This window comes from Tupaia chinensis, unplaced genomic scaffold (assembly GCF_000334495.1).
Source record: "Tupaia chinensis unplaced genomic scaffold, TupChi_1.0 Scaffold146907_1, whole genome shotgun sequence".
NCBI lineage: Eukaryota > Metazoa > Chordata > Mammalia > Scandentia > Tupaiidae > Tupaia > Tupaia belangeri.
The window spans coordinates 166,030-181,796 of record NW_006206760.1 but is presented as its reverse complement, the minus strand read 5'-3'; the positions used below and the strand labels follow the sequence as shown (position 1 = coordinate 181,796).

The window sequence follows — 15,767 nt, the reverse complement described above, 5'->3', positions numbered from 1 at the left end:
GTGGTTGGGCCAGCAAGTGGTATGGTGGTTAAGGCACTGGATTCCCACATGGCCAACCACTGTTCAAGTCCTGGATCTGGCAGCTTGAAAATCATGCTGGGCGTGTGAGCAAGCATGCCCAAAATCCCAAGGGGAGAATGGAGGAGAAGGGATTAGGATGTGGACATCTCCTCTGGGGAGTGACTTTTCACTTTTCCTCTCACTTTTTTTTTTCAATGTCTCTCTCTGGCACATGCATGTGCCCTATGGCCAAGAAATACAATACAATACAATACAATACAATACAATACAATACAATACAATACAATAAAAGTACAGATGTGGTTGTAGGGCCATGTGTAAGGAGAAGCACAGTGGGAGGGATGTGCACAACATTGTAGGGTGTTGAACTTGTCATCATCATGGAGGAAAATTATTTCACTGGGTGAATACTTAGAAAAACATAAAGAACTTTATACTAAAATTACGGCATGGGGGGCCAGCAGGTGGCGGGTGGCTAAGGGTGCTGGATTCCCACATGACTAACTGTGGTTCGAGTCCCGAACCAGGCAGCTTGCTTTCTCACTTTCTCTCTCTCACTCCCTCACTCTGTCCTTCTCTGGCCAAATTAAAATAAATAAAGTTGAATAAAATAATTCTTAAAAATAAAATAAAATTATGGCATGTACTTCTTTACAGTACTTCGAAAGCTGTTGAGCATAGAATAAGTTGAGCATAGAATATGCTTCACAACTTTTTTTGTAAGTTGGTGCAGAGGACATTTTTAACATGTGTAGATTTTATAGCTAAGCGAGATTAAAGTAGGACTGCTGCTGTATTTCTCTGTTCCCCTCTGAGAGTTGAGCAGGACATCAACAGAAACGTTGAGCGCTCCGTAGACACCAATTCATCACGTAAGCAGGACGGTACAGGAGGAGACCCCACAGAGGAAACTTGGATGCTGTCCTGAAATTGTCCTTTTAAAAATACTCCTCAGTTTAGCTTTCACTGGACGTACATTTTCTTACCTGTTTTTGAGAAGTAATTTGAGTAGATTCCCAAGAGGAAGAAACAAGAAAAAAAAAACTTTCAAGTGATTCTTACATGTGAGCTCCACCAGTAATGGACGCCAGACCAACTGGATGGGCAAGGAAAGCAGAATCCACAAGGTCACCCAGGAATTGTCATTCCAGGTTATCAAAGCAATTGGTGAAGCTAGGGAAGGTCTCTGGATTGCCCTGAGGGTGTCTCTGGAACAACTTGAAGACTTTTCACATACTTGGTTGTTCCGTGGGAGTCAGTCAGCAAATAGATTGTGAGCTCCTGCTAGGTGCCAAGCGTGATTTCTAGCATGGGGTCACAGTTTTAGTCAATGAGCCTTTATTATGAATGAAAAAAAAATAAGTTTCATGCTCTCTATTCTTGTTTTGCATTAAAAAAATTCAGATCTTTTATAGATTTGGGATTTTTTAAAAATCTGGTTTCTTGTTAAATTAAAAAAATAATAATCCTAGCAGATATCTAAACAGAGGATATATCATTCTATTTTATTTAAAAAGGAAACATAAAATCATTTGTTAAATCAATCCAAATTGGACCAGAGCTGTTTTCTAAGTCCTAGTTGGTAGATCTATCTTGATAGAAATTCTTTTTTTTTTTTAAGAGGTTTTTGCTATAGGGCGCGTGAGCTCGCCAGAAAGACAGAGAGAGACAGAAAGAGAGAAATCATCCCCTAGGGGGGATGGCCACGCTGTAATCCCTTCTCCTCCATTCTCCTTTCGGGATCTTGGGGGCACGCACGCACACAACGCCCTGTGTGAGTTTAAGCCACCGGGTCCAGGACTCAAACCGCAGTTGACTACATGGGAGTCCAGCAACATAGCCATTAGGCCATCGGCTGGTCTCTCTTTGCGTGTCATCCTTGCACAGGGGCCGTGCTAATCTTCTCTGTATTGTTCCAATTTTAGCTTATGTGCTGCCGAAGCGAGCACAAGGCTGGTCTCTCTTGACAGAAATTCTACGTAGAAAAATATGTCTTGATTTTTCCAACAACCCAATATTTCTTCAAATCTCAGTTGACTTAAAGTTGCCCTCTATTTGATTAATATGAATTATGATATAGGTCAGAATACACCGTGATGAAGTAATCAGGGTCTAAATACTTGAAAGAATTCCTCTCTGGTTTATAGCGTTACACCTCCCCTCACTGAAGTTACTGTGGAAAGAGAAACGAGGTATTTGTTTTGTTTTAGTTTTTTGGGGGTGTTTTTTTGTTTTTTGTTTTGTTTTATTTTGGTTGTTTGTTTTTTGATTTTTTTTTTTTTGAGAGGTTTTTGCTATAGGGCGTGAGCACTTGCAAAGAAGACAGAGAGAAACAGAGAGACAGAAAGCGAGAAATCACCCCCCCCAGGGGGGATGGCCACACTGCAATCCCTTCCCCTCCATTCTCTTCTCGGGATCTTGGGCACGCATGCACATGCGCCCGGTGTGAGTTTTAAGCCACTGAGTCTGAGATTCGAACCGCAGTCAACTACATGGGAGTCCAGCGACATAGCCATTATGCTAACTGCTAGTCCCTTGCTTTAGTTTTTGCTATGGGGTGCCTGTGTTCCCCAGAGAGAGCAGAGACAGAGAAAGAGAGGAAAAGAAAAAAAACTGTCGCCTAAGAAGGATGGCCCTCTGCCATCCCTTCTCCTCCACTCTCCCCTTGGGATTTTGGACTTGCACACTTATGTACCCAGTGTGTTGAGAAATGCAGTGTGTTTTCCCTTAATATTTGCTGACCTGTTAAAGAAAGTTTGAAATAATCTTGGAGGAACTTTTATATCTCAGCATATGACTATTGAGAAGGTACCATTAGGTAGTTTCTTGTTTGTTAAAAGTTTGATGTAAACATTTATGGGTAATTGAGAATGCAAGGAAATATATTTGAACATAACTTGCATATTTTTCAGCTGATGGCTAATTCTCAATGCTAATTTATGTCCAGAGCAGAAAAGAACAAATATTTGGATAATATCGCTGCGTATGCACATATTTTCAAGTCTACTTAATTAAATAAGGTTTTAGACATTTTTTAAAAGTAATTACATAAACGAAGATGATTTTGGAAGTGCAGTTTGTCAGTGATTTATAATCAAGGCAGCATCTTCAACAGTTAAACTTGGAGAATAAAAGGAATCCCAGGGGTTTTTTTGTGTGCGTTCATTTGTTTTTGAGAGGTTTTTGCTATAGGGTGCATGCGCTTGCCAGAAAGACAGAGAGACAGAAAGCGAGAAATCACCCCCCCAGAGGGGATGGTCATGCCACAATCCCTTCTCCTCCATTCTCTCAAGATCTTGGGCACGCACACACACACGCCCGGTGTGTGTCCAAGCCACCAGGTCTGGGACTCAAACCACGGTAGACTATGTAGGAGTCCAGCGACATAGCCATTATGCCAACCCAGGAATCCCAATTTTAAGTGAATTTTTTTATTTTCCAGATGTTACAAAGCATTCGTCTTTTCATGGTGTACAGTGAAACGCCAATCCCACTTTGTCCTTTGACATAGTATTTTTTAAACGATTGTATTCAGTGCCTGAAATCACTAATCGGACGCTTTAAAAGAAAAAGCCAGTGTATGCTTCTGGTTTCATTATATCAGTTAGCTCCACATACAGCTTCGAGATGTTTAAGGAAAGATCACAATGAAGAAACTGCTATTCTGATGATATTCTTCTCTTTCCTTCATTAGGAGCCTTGATTACAGTCGGAAACTGAGAAATGTAAGTGTTTTTACTTTACTTTCCAAGTATTCTTCAGATTCTGATGGTTCCAGTGCAAATGTAGCCAAGTTCAATGCCTCTCAGGCCTTTGACTGGAAAGAGTTCTTAGAAAACAAGTAGATGTGTCTCTGCTAGAATAATAAATAAGTGTGAGAGAAATAAAAACAGTAGATTTGGGGAGAGTCTCTTTAATTAGATAAATGCTCAATCCGGAAATAGACCAATGAATGCTTGTGCTCTGTTTGCGATGCAGTTCCTTAAATACAAACGATCAGTCTCGAAGCTGACCTTAGTCCCTTTTCATTTGTGGTCACAGATGAAATTACTGAATTAAGCAGTTGGGTACTTCTTTTTCGGGAAAGATCAGCATATTATAATTGACTGTTATGACTGTATTTCCCATATTTTTATTTTGTTCTATTAATCTTTTGAGTTTTGATTTTGTTTTTCAGATTTTTTTTTTTTAACTTTTGCTATAGGATGTGTTCATTTGCCAGAGACAGACAGAAACAGAGAGAAAATAGGAGTTCACTCCCAGGGGAAATAGCCACGCTACAATTCCTTCTCCTTCATCTTCTCTCGAGATTTCAGGCAATGTACATGAGCCTGGTATTTTTCAGGCCACTAGGTCCTGGTTTCAAACTGTGGAGTCAGCCTCATGGGGTGCAGTGCCTAACCACCACGCCATCTGCTGGCCCCTAATCTTTTCTTTTTTATTATTATCATCATAATCTTATTTATATTACATTGGATTGCATATAACTTTACAGTGTATTATATTGCTTTTTCAAAAGGGAATGCCATGCATGTCAGTCAATACAGAGACATTAATCTCCCCACTTCATCATTCAATATCTTTTCAATGTTTTTCTTAATCATTATTATTATTATTCTAATTATTTTTTTGAAACAGTCAATCACTTTTTCTCATTTTGCTCTGGCCCCTAATCTTTTGAGTTTTTGTGAGTACTTCCCCAAATCAACTTTATGTAAGTAGATCTTATTTCAAAAGGCAATTATGTTAAAATGCTCTTATTTTAAATTAAATTGAAGGATGTAAGAAGTGACCTTCTACACCCACCTAAAATTTAAAATTTGGCTCTTGTTCATTTTCCAGTCTCTATTTGATTGCCATCCTTCTCTTCTTTTTCTTCTTCTAGAAAACTAGATGTGCGTACCATTTTTTTTAAAATAATACACATGTAAATAAATCAGAAAACTCATAAAAACACGACACATCTATCATCCACCCTCCTATGATGCCTTTCGTGATAGCTCATACTTTTAGCACACATTATTTTATGATCTCAGTTAAGGTCCTGCCATCTGGAATTGTCTGTTCTCTGAAAATTTATTTCTAAGCAATCAGTTAAAAAAAAAAAAGACCTTCAGGAAGTTTTGAAGGATTCATGAAGTAAAACGTTCCCACAGAGGTGGGATACTGAATCAAATCCTAGCAGTGATGCATAGAACCCTATTTTGGGCCTGTTGCCAGCTGGAAGTATTTGTCTATATTTTCTGGAAAGAGGTGCCTTAAGTATTACTTCCCAGGCTGGCTGAAGCAATATGGCAAAATGTGAAAATCAAGCAGTCGTCTTAGCTTTAGAGAGGCTTCGGGTCCCTAGAATTCCCTTTAAGGAGTTCATCCTCTGTGGACTCTGGCTGGATTTTATGGCAAAGTTCATAGAGCATGTGCGTTTGTGAACAGTTGCTTTGAAAAGACCGAACAAACGTAACCTAACCCTGTAGCTTGAGGTCACTGAGCATTCACCTTCTAAAACATCCAAGTTTGTTTCATTGGTAGCAACCTTATCAAAGCTAAAGATTTCCCTTCCTGGATTAACGGGACTGCAGCGACCTCCCCAAAGCTTCGTTGTGTGCAGATGGTATTCTTCACTTCCATTGCTTTCTTCTGACTTTAATTATATATTGTCTGGTTCCTGGGCTGGGAATCACTCATTGACCTTTAGCACTGCTCTGAGATTTTTGCCATAGCTCTGGCAGAACCTCTGTGTCTGCAAGTAGAGATTACGGGCCTTCGAAAGCACCTCTCTCGAAAGAAATCAACAGTCTCTTTCATTGCACGTCAGGGTGAAGCATACGAAGAGTTTCTGAACATTTTTGCTGCCTAATTCTTCTTTTAATTCAATATATATATATTGGAGTGAGCACATGAGCAAAGAGAGAGTGTATGAGACTTTGATGGGGTCTTGTCATGCCACGGTCCCATTCCTCAGCCTTCTAGCTCATTAAGAGCTTGAGTACCTGGTGGTTTTAGGCCAGCCAGAATTTTGGGGCCCATGGTCAACCATGAGCTTCTAGATTGAACCCCCTAGGCTGAACCTGCCACTTGATTCTGAAATTTTGGAAGATTGACTTTTTTCCCCTCTTGCTGTCTTAGCGATCACTTTCTCCAACTTAATTTTCCCTCACACTGGAGTCTTATTTTTAACTACCGAATCGTGTTGGTGTTGACGGAGACAGCATCGGGATCTTATTGAAATGACTTTCTGTTTAATGGATACCTCATGGATGGGGGTTTTTGTAAATCAGTGTTGCACAACCCCTCCTTCCTGCTTGCCTGTGAGTGGCGTCTTATTTATTCTTGGTGTAAATGTCCTTCTTCAGGGAAAATCCTCTTGCTCATGTGCATTCTTTTTTTTTCTTTAAATTTATTTATTTATTACATTAATTCACTATACATCATTACAGCATACAAATGAATTTCCCATCCAAAATACACTGTATATTGGCTCAATCAAGCACATCAACGTACGTGTTATCAGCAAATAATTTTCCATTCCTACAAATAATTTTCCATTTGTTTCCTGTGTATTTTGTTGGGTTTTTTTTTTTTTTTGCCATCTTTGATTCCCTATCCCTCACCCTCTGCCATGTCCCACCCTCCTCCCACATTGTCTCTGGTATCCATGGTTGCTTTCTATGCCTTCCCCTCCCCATTTAATTGACTTGCTAATGAACTTAATGAGTCTAAATATTTCCAATAGCAAGCGCAGCTGATATATACCTAGACAGGAACCCAAGTCTGACTTCAGGCATACGCCTCAGTGAGTAGAATGAACATACTTGTGTGCATTATTTTACTCCGCAGGTGTTAGTTACCATTTACTGGCTGGGAAAAGCAGCGAACAGCTGTACATCCTACAGTGGAACTACGCTGAAACTGAAGGAGTTTGAAGGATTGTTGGCTCAGATGAGAAAGGTAACCTGGCTTTTCTCCTTTATGCCATGAGGTGTAGACGAGATGGGAAAGCAACTCGCTTCTCATTAAGAGCACTGTCGTTCCACCTAGCGGAATGGAACAGGTCAAAGATGTCATGCCCGCAAGGAAGTGTCTGCTCGTGTTACCAGAGATGTCTTTGCCTGGTGCCTCTCATACCTCCCTGAACTTGTGTGCCCTTCGGAGAATGGGAGATCTGAGCTTGATCCAACTTTAATTCCAGAAGAGCAAATTCAGTCTGTCAGGGAGCGGCTGTGTATGCCAAGGAGCTCCACGCTCCTGTTCTTGGGGGAATAATGCGTGGGCTGAACAATGCAGCACTATGTGAAAAGAAAGACTTGCTTTGCACTTTCATCCTAAAGGTCACTGCGCTCACTCTTCCAAGCCGTGGTGTGGGTGAAGGAGCACCCGCCAAGTTCTTGCCTGGACACCCATCTTGGGCTAGCTCAGATCCATTAGAAGCATTCTCTTCCTATCTGTGTACTTTACGGCCATTGTATTTGAATGCCCTGGAAATTTGGAAGACATTGTGTACATCATTAAAGCATGATATGTTAGGTTTTTTGGGGGTTATTTTATTTTATTTTATTTTGGGGGAGGTTTTTGCTATAGGGTGTGTGCACTTGCCAGAAGGACAGAGAGATAGAAAGTGAGAAATCACCCCCCAGGGAGGATGGCCACACCACAATCCCTTCTCCTCCATTCTCCTCTCGGGATCTTGGGTACACACGCACACACGCCCAGTGTGAGTTTAAGCCACCAGGTCCAGGACTTGAACTGTGGTCGGCTACATGGGAGTCCAGCGACATAGCCATTAGGCCAACTGCTGGTCCCTTTGGGGTTTTTTTGTAATGGGAAAGACTGACGTAAGGTAGGGATATGTCAAGGAAATAGTTTTGTGCATGTTTAAGTTCAGCAATATACAGAGCTCATACAAAGGTTAGTGTATAGTATTACCCAGCCAGCCCTAGTGAACTGGTGAGGCTCGTTTTTAATCGGAATCCATTTATTTTGGATAAGATCCATAGTAGAGCACAAATCATTGCGGCCTTGCTCCTCCTAATTTCTCTAACATGCAAAATAAACGAACTAATAAGACCTCAGTGAGAGACATTCCGTCCTTTTCCATTTTTCCTTCATACCAAGAACTTGGTCCAACTTTCTAATCATTTCTTCTCCCGGCCTTAACTTAAAGTGAATAGTTCTAAGAGTTCACATTTGGCCAGAACCGTTCTGGCTCAGGTATTTATAAATGGATAAAATTTTCCTGTTGGTTTCAATGCATAGACATGGAGTCCTTGAAGCTAAATTCCTTTTTTAAAAAAATGAACACATCCGGGAACCAGCAGTTAGCGTAATGGCTATGTCGCTGGACTCCCACGTAGTCGACCGCGGTTCATGTCCCGGACCCGGTGGCTTAAAACTCACGCCGGGCTCGTGTGCGTGCGTGCCCAAGATCCCGAGAGGAGAATGGAGGAGAAGGGATTGTGGCGTGACCATCCTCCCTGGGGGGTGATTTCTCGCTTTCTGTCTCTATGTCTCTCTCTGTCTGTCTGGCGAGCGCACGCGCCCTACAGTGAAAATCTCTCAAAAAAAAAAATTTAAAAAAAAAAATAAATAAATAAAAATAAAAAATGAACACATCCATGCTATGAAGGATCATGCATTGTGTCTCAATCTTAGCTCCTCTTTGTCCTTGAAGTTTTCATCTATTCTTAGGGAAACTACAAAGGTAAGTTCCAGTCTGGATGTGGAGAGTCGAATGAGTATTGTTTTTCAATTAAATATGGGCTTCAGAAACACTAGCTGAGTCATTTATTTATTTATTTATTTATTTATTTATTTATTTATTTATTTTTGGAGAGATTTTTGCTATAGTGCATGTGCACTCACCAGAGGGACAGAGAGAGACAGAAAGCCAGAAATCACCCCCTGGTGGTGGGGATGGCCATGCTGTCATCCCTTCTCCATTCTCCTCTCGGGATCTTGGGCATGCATGCACATGCTCCTGGAGTGAGTTTAAGCCACCAGGTCCAGGACTCGAACCATGGTCAATTACATGGGAGTCCAGTGACATAGCCATTACGCCATCTGCTGGTCTCATCGTTATTGACATTTCTTAACCCTGCGCCAGCTCCTCTATGACCTGGGCAGCTGTTGGTTTCTTCGGCTATCCTAGCTCACTTTCTGCAGAGACGGTGACTCTGACAGCCTTGAAATGACCTGCTGTGGATAGCTGTGACGCCTTATTTCACTGTCTGTCCTCTTCTTATCCCTGTTTATGAGGGATGTGGATAAGGTTCATGTTAGAGCACACGTCACGGAGGCCTCACTCTTCCTAGTGTCTCTAATTGGCAAGTAAATGAACTCATTAAACCTCCTTGAGAGTCATTCAGTGTACAATTTTTCCATAAGTGCCACCATCCTCAGCCCATGGCTTCTCACCGGCCGGTCCAAGATGGCCGCTCAAGCGTCAGCCATCATGTCCACATTCGAGCCAGGAGAAAACAGGAATTAGGGGAAGAAGGGTTTATGCCCTCTCTTTAAGCATACGTCTAGAAAGTTATCCACTGCACCCCTGTTTACACTGTATTGACTTGAACTTGGTCATGTATCTATACCTGGTTGCAAGGGAAAAAAGAAAGTCTTGGGAAAAGTAGACTGACTTTCAACTAAACATTGGGGCATTTTGACTGAAGAGGGAGAGGACGTGGAGGACAGAAATGGAGGTATAGCAGGAATCTCTCCTCCATGTAGGTAGGCTGAAATAAATGTGAACTTAAATGTTTTTCTTTTATGAAGGAAATTCGCTAGAGATTTTTTTGGTCTGCATTGTTCTAGTGAGAGAAATATGCTTAAAAATGACTAAGTATGGTGCGACTCGTCAAGCTCTGTATAGTAGAGTCCTTTACGTGGAGTCTGGCACGTAAGTAGGTATTCTTAGATCATGGCTGTTCTGGAAATCCAGCAGGTGGCGTGGTGGTTAAGGGTGCTGGACACTCCCACATGGCCAACCGTGGTTCAAGTCCCGGACCTGGTGGCTTACTTTCTCTCTCTTTCTCTCTGTGGTCAAATTAAAATAAATAAAACTTTAAAAAAAAAATCATGGCTGTTCTGTGCATGTATTAGGTGTCCATGGATCATAACTATTGCTGTACACATAGCAGGGTGTTCGTAATTAGTGGCTGTTGCTATACACAGTAGGTATTTATGGATTGTTGCTGTTGTTGTATACAAGATGAATCTCTGAGAGTAGAGTAACACTGGTTTCTCACTGACCCTGGCTGTGTTAGGCAGGATTCTCAATGGAGAAGACCAAGAGAGATTTACTACAAGAATACTGAGATGAAAGGGGGAACCCTAGGGACCAGGGTGGCCCTACATATTTCAGGGACTTGGAACTAGAACATGAACAGTCTAGGTTTTCCCTCTCTCTATCCCTCTGTCATCTTGTCTTCTCTCTCCTTGAATTCATTATCATTTCCGGGAGGTTCCCTTGTAACAGGGAACATGGCCGCGGTCATCCCCCAGATCACCTGCTTCTAGCTTCTTGTCCAGAGAGGAAAGGCAATGTTTACCCTTGCCCCAGCCTTATGGTTCCCAGAGCTATACCCTGGCCCAGAGTAGGCCTTATTTCTGAACAAGTCCCCGTGACCAGGGCAAGAAGTACAGTATACTGTGATTGGCCCAGCCCACTCCTGTTGCAGGGGCCAAGAGGTGTTGCTAGAGGACAGGAATAGAGAAGAGAGAGCAGATGGGCGGATGCTGGACCTCTGCCTACGAGCAGCTACCGCCAGCTCCTGTCCCCTCAGCTGCCTCACTCTTCCCACGATACTTCCCCAGCTTGTACGCATCCGTACGTTTTTCTGTTTCTCCTTTGTCTTCTCTACCAGAACAAAAGGCCTCTAAGGACAACGTATTTGTGGGTTTTTATAAAACATTATGTCTCCTGGACTGGAACAGTAAATGTTTTTGGACTGAATAACTTCCAGAAAAAAAAAAAAAATCATGGGACCAGCAGTTAGTGTAATGGCTATGTCGCTGGGCTCCCATGGAGTCGACCATGGTTCATGTCCCGGACCCGGTGGCTTAAACTCACGCTGGGTGCGTGTGCATGTGTGCTCAAGATCCTGAGAGGAGAATGGAGGAGAAGGGATTGCGGTGTGGCCATCCGCCCTGGGGGGGGGGGTGATTTTTCGCTTTCTATCTCTCTGTCTCTCTTTGTCTGGTGAGCGCGCGTGCCCTATAGCAAAAACCTCTCAAAAAAAAAAAAAATCATGGTAGTGCGGGGAGAGTGGATGAGCATGCTGGACAGGTAGAACCCTAAAACTCTCTGGAACAGAGTGGGGTGAAATTTCGAGGGGTGACACAGAGGTAGCTGGCGTTTCTCAGATATCCGACATCACCCACCAATCCGAGCTGGTTCTCGTGTTCTCTGACGAGGAGGGATGGGAAGTGGGCAGGTGAGCGAAATAATCCAAAAATGTCATTGGTGCTGGTCATTGTCTCCTCTTTCATGAACACACTTTTATGGGAACAGCTAGCAATCAGCGCAAAAGACTGAATTGAGTCTTAACTCCCTTCCCTGGAGTGCTGTCTGCCTTCAACAGAGAGCTCCTGGCTCCTCGGTAGACACACAGACCACATGATTAGATCCCAAGGAAGGAGACGTTAGACCACGCTAGCGTTGGCTTTATCCACCCAAAGCTGAACGTAAAGTGACCAATTGAAAACAAAGCGTGGTGGTTGGGGTCAGCAGGTGGTGTGGTGGTTAGGGCTCTGGACTCTCCCACATGGCCGCTCAGGATTCGAGTCTCAGACCTGGTGGCTTGCTTTCTCACTTTCCTTCTCTCTGTGTGCCCGTCTTTCTCTGGTCATATGAAAATGACTGAATTAATACATAAAATTAAATGAATAATTATTTTAAGAAAAAACTAAAAGTGTAGTGATTTGGTAGAAGCCCATAAAATTGCCTGTCCACCTGGTGTCTGCTTTTTTATTCCTGGCCAAAGACCCAGGCTCTCACTTCACCCGGGTTCCTGGGGGACCAGCACGGCCAGGGACAGCCATGGGTGGCCTGCTTTTCACTTTCAGACGGGCCGTGCCATTTGGCGTCCAGCGCTCTCACTGGAGCCGAGGTCTCATTCTTGGCCGTCTACACAGCCATGAGCTAAGAGCCCTTTCTGTTTGTCTTTCTCCTAACTAGGGTGAGAAAGCAGCCGAAGCTCTGAGAGGCATGTTGATCTCTCTCTCTTTCTCTTCTCCTGCGGTGTGTAGGGTGGGATCGGAAAGGCATGTGAGCTGTTGGGGGAGCCTTTCTGATGGAAGCTTCTCGAAATCTAGTTTTGCAAAGCTATGCCAAACAGCTTGTAGTTGTATCGTTTCCAGACATGACCAGGGAGGGTTTCTGCTCGCTGTCTATCCACTCCCCACCCCCAGGGAATGTGGGCCCAAGGCATCTAGATATGGGATATCGATGGAAAAAGAGACAGAGACAGGAGTATTCGCCCAGGTGTAAAGCTGTGTCTTTAACCACACCTGTAAGTGTTGTAATATTTCTTTTTTTTTTTTTTTGGAGAGGATTTCACTATAGGGCGTGTGCGCTCGCCAGACAGAGAGAGACATAGAGACAGAAAGTGAGAAATCACCCCCCAGGGGGGATGGTCATGCCGCAATCTTTTCTCCTCCATTCTCCTCTCGGGATCTTGGACACGCACGCACACGCGCCCGGCGTGAGTTTTAAGCCACCGGGTCCGGGACGTGAACTGCGGTCGACTACATAGGAGTCCAGCGACATAGCCATTACGCTAACTGCTGGTTCCCAAGTTGTAATATTTCTGTATTGATATTTACATAGCTGAGTGAATGAACAGGAGTAATAATAACCACAGCTGATACATTGAGGGTACTTACTCTGCATTAAGCAGGTTTGGAATGCCTTCCACATACTAACACATCAAATGCTCCTAGTAATCCCATGACATTGATGTTATTTTTTTTTAAGAGAGAGATTTTTGCTATAGAGATAGTGCACTCATTAGAGAGACAGAGAGAGAGAGGAAGCAAGAAATCACTCCCTCAGGGAGGATGGCCATGCCACAATCCTTTCTCCTCCATTCTCCTGTCGGGAGTTTGGGCACACATGTATACGCACCAGCTTTGAATTTCAAGCCAGTGGGTCTGGGACTTGAACTGCCGTTGGCCATGTGGGAGTCCAGCGCCTTAACCACTACACCATCTGCTGGCCTCTAGACAGATGTTATAGCACCATTTTATAAATGAGAAAACTGAAGTCGTGGGAGGTGAAGTCATTTGCTTCAGGTCCCACAGCTGACAAGGCATGGAGTCGGGATTGAAATCTAGTCAGTCTGGCTTCTGAGAACTCTTAGACAACATTTAGCCAAGGACCGTCACCCAGGTTAATATCATCCACCGTCCAAGGAGGCAGTCCGTTGGCCGGAGGCAGAGAAGGTGCTCAGGGTGGCAGCTCTGATGACACCAAAGATAATAAAATACTTTTAGGTTCATCCTTTGGAATCCGGAGACAGACTCTATATTGGAATTACAGCTTTGCCACTTAATGTGTGGCCTCAAGTTACTTAACCTCTCTAATTTGTATTTGTTTTTTCTTCTTCTGTAAAATACGGATAATGCTAACCACATCAGTGGTTGCGAGGATTAAATCACAGAGTATTAAAAAGCATTGTGTGTAGCCACATGGCGTCTAGGAAAGGGTTGGATAAAAGTGTCCCACACTTGTGATGTTCATGGCACATAGTAAATGTTGCAACACTCGCCATGTTCAAAGCACCTTAGTAAGTGTTCAATAAAAGTGTTGCTCGTGGGGCCAGCAGTTAGCGTAATGGCTATGTCGCTGGACTCCCAGGTAGTCGACCACGGTTCGAGTCCCGGACCCAGTGGCTTAAACTCACGCCAGGTGCATGTGCATGCGTGCCCAAGATCCCGAGAGGATAATGGAAGAGAAGGGATTGCGGCGTGGCCATCCGCCCTGGGGGGTGATTTCTTGCTCTCTGTCTCTCTGTCTCTCTCTGTCTTCCTAGGGAGTGCACACGCCCTATAGCAAAAATCTCTCCAAAGGAAAAAATAAATAAAAAGTGACACTCGTTTTTTTAGCCATTTGATCACATCTCAGTAGGTACATGATGTCAGACAATGACTTGCGTTCCCAGCAATATTAAACGTGAAACCCATCCCATCTCAGTCTATCCTTTTCGGTGAGTCCTGAGTTCTTCCTTTTCCACTAGTGAGGCCGGGCTTTTGTTCAAGTCCTGGTTAACTTTTGACCTACAAGTAAACTCCCCTCATTTCCATAACTGGAATTTCTGCCTTCTTCTGGAGGGTCACACTCTACTCACCTGGGCGATTCACAACCCAGTCTTTGGGGGCATTATTAATTCGGTCCTCTGTGTGGAGGCCACTGCTTGTTCCTTGAAGCCCTACCCTGGTCCTCTCGCCCACCCCCCATGCTTGATTTAAAGCCTGTGCGTTTAGTGAATTTCAAGCCACCGCACCTCCCTCTGTGGAGCGCGTCCCGGGATCAGGACATATTGACAGACGCAGCCAACAGTGTCACTTCCTGCATAGGCTGGGACCCTCGTGGGCATCTTAATTTAAACTAATTTCTAAAATCTCTACTACACAGAAAATTTCCTTCTTTTTCCTTTCCATTGGAAATGCCAAAGGAACCTTCACGAGCATCCCGGGACATCCGGCGTGTGACATTCCGGTCTTTGCCGATGAGAACATGTCGCTCTGCCCGTGTGATCCCCAGTCCCGGTTTCCAGCGACCGTCTGGGGGATATTAAAGTGAGGTTTATCTTTGAGTGAGCGGAGTTATTTTTGTTTTCGTCAGCCTGGACCATTGTAATGAACGCCGAGACACGGGCAGGAACAAGGCTGCTTTATAACCCGGCCGCGGATGGCTCTGACCGGCCTTGCTGCGCTGGGGTCGCGGTGTTTTAGTATGTGCAGCCTGCGCTGGAAGGAATTCCTAATCACAGGCTGTCAAAGACAGCCATTGTTCCCACCGCGCGCCACATATGGGTCAGGCACAAGTGCTTTCAGCTCCCCAGCGCCGAGCTGGCCGAGAGCGAGACCATGCTCGGATTCTTCTGAGGCATCAGGAAAAGCAGTTTGCATATTTTTCATTGCCTTTTTTTTTTTTTTTTTTTTTAACTTCTTGCCTCAAAAAGAAAGTTCCCTTTCAGAGCAGGAATTTCCCTCCGAGGTCGCAGGGGATGGCCTGCAGCTCCAGGATCTTGCAGGACTGAGTCTACAGCAGGCACGGCGGTGGCTGGCCTCTGCCAGAGAACCGGGCAAGGCTGTGGTGAGCTGGACTGGGGCTGGCTCCGGGCAGACATGCAGCCATGGATTCGGAAAGACAGGTCAAGGTTAACGTTGTGCTTTCTCATGTTGATTTCCACCTCGCCTTGTACCCTTGTGAATGTAGATGTTCAGATCCTTTCTGCTTCATGCCTTGAGTCCTTTTCATTTAAAAAAAAAAAAGACATGATGCAGTGTGAGTTATTGGGGCTGATTTTCTGATTGGGGAACTTGCTGCAGGGATGGGTGAGGATTGAATCGGTGACTTGGTGGTGACTTGGGCCTGCTGTGGGTCCCGGGACTGGTTGCCTCCACCCTCCTCTCCAGGCTGATCTGCAGAAGGCTGGCAATCGGTTGCAGTAATGCCTGCAATGCTTTGATTTTTTTTTTTTTTTTTTTTTTTTTTTTTTTTTTTTTGTACAGAGGAAAGCAGAAAC

The 15,767-nt window shown here is 43.9% G+C and overlaps 1 protein-coding gene and 1 non-coding gene across 2 annotated transcripts in view; one reads left to right on the top strand and one right to left on the bottom strand.

Annotated features, from left to right (window-relative positions):
* Positions 1-15,767, top strand: part of LIMCH1 (LIM and calponin homology domains 1) — a 237,730-nt gene that overhangs the window by 115,748 nt on the left and 106,215 nt on the right. Inside the window, exons 4-5 of the mRNA XM_027768570.1 lie at positions 3,716-3,746; positions 6,859-6,969. Of these exons, the coding sequence (XP_027624371.1) occupies positions 6,961-6,969 (9 nt within the window). The 5' untranslated portion in view covers positions 3,716-3,746; positions 6,859-6,960. The remainder of the gene's footprint in view (positions 1-3,715; positions 3,747-6,858; positions 6,970-15,767) is intronic.
* Positions 1,867-1,970, bottom strand: LOC114006308 (U6 spliceosomal RNA). The gene has a single exon (XR_003548044.1). It is a non-coding gene; the product is annotated as a U6 spliceosomal RNA (small nuclear RNA).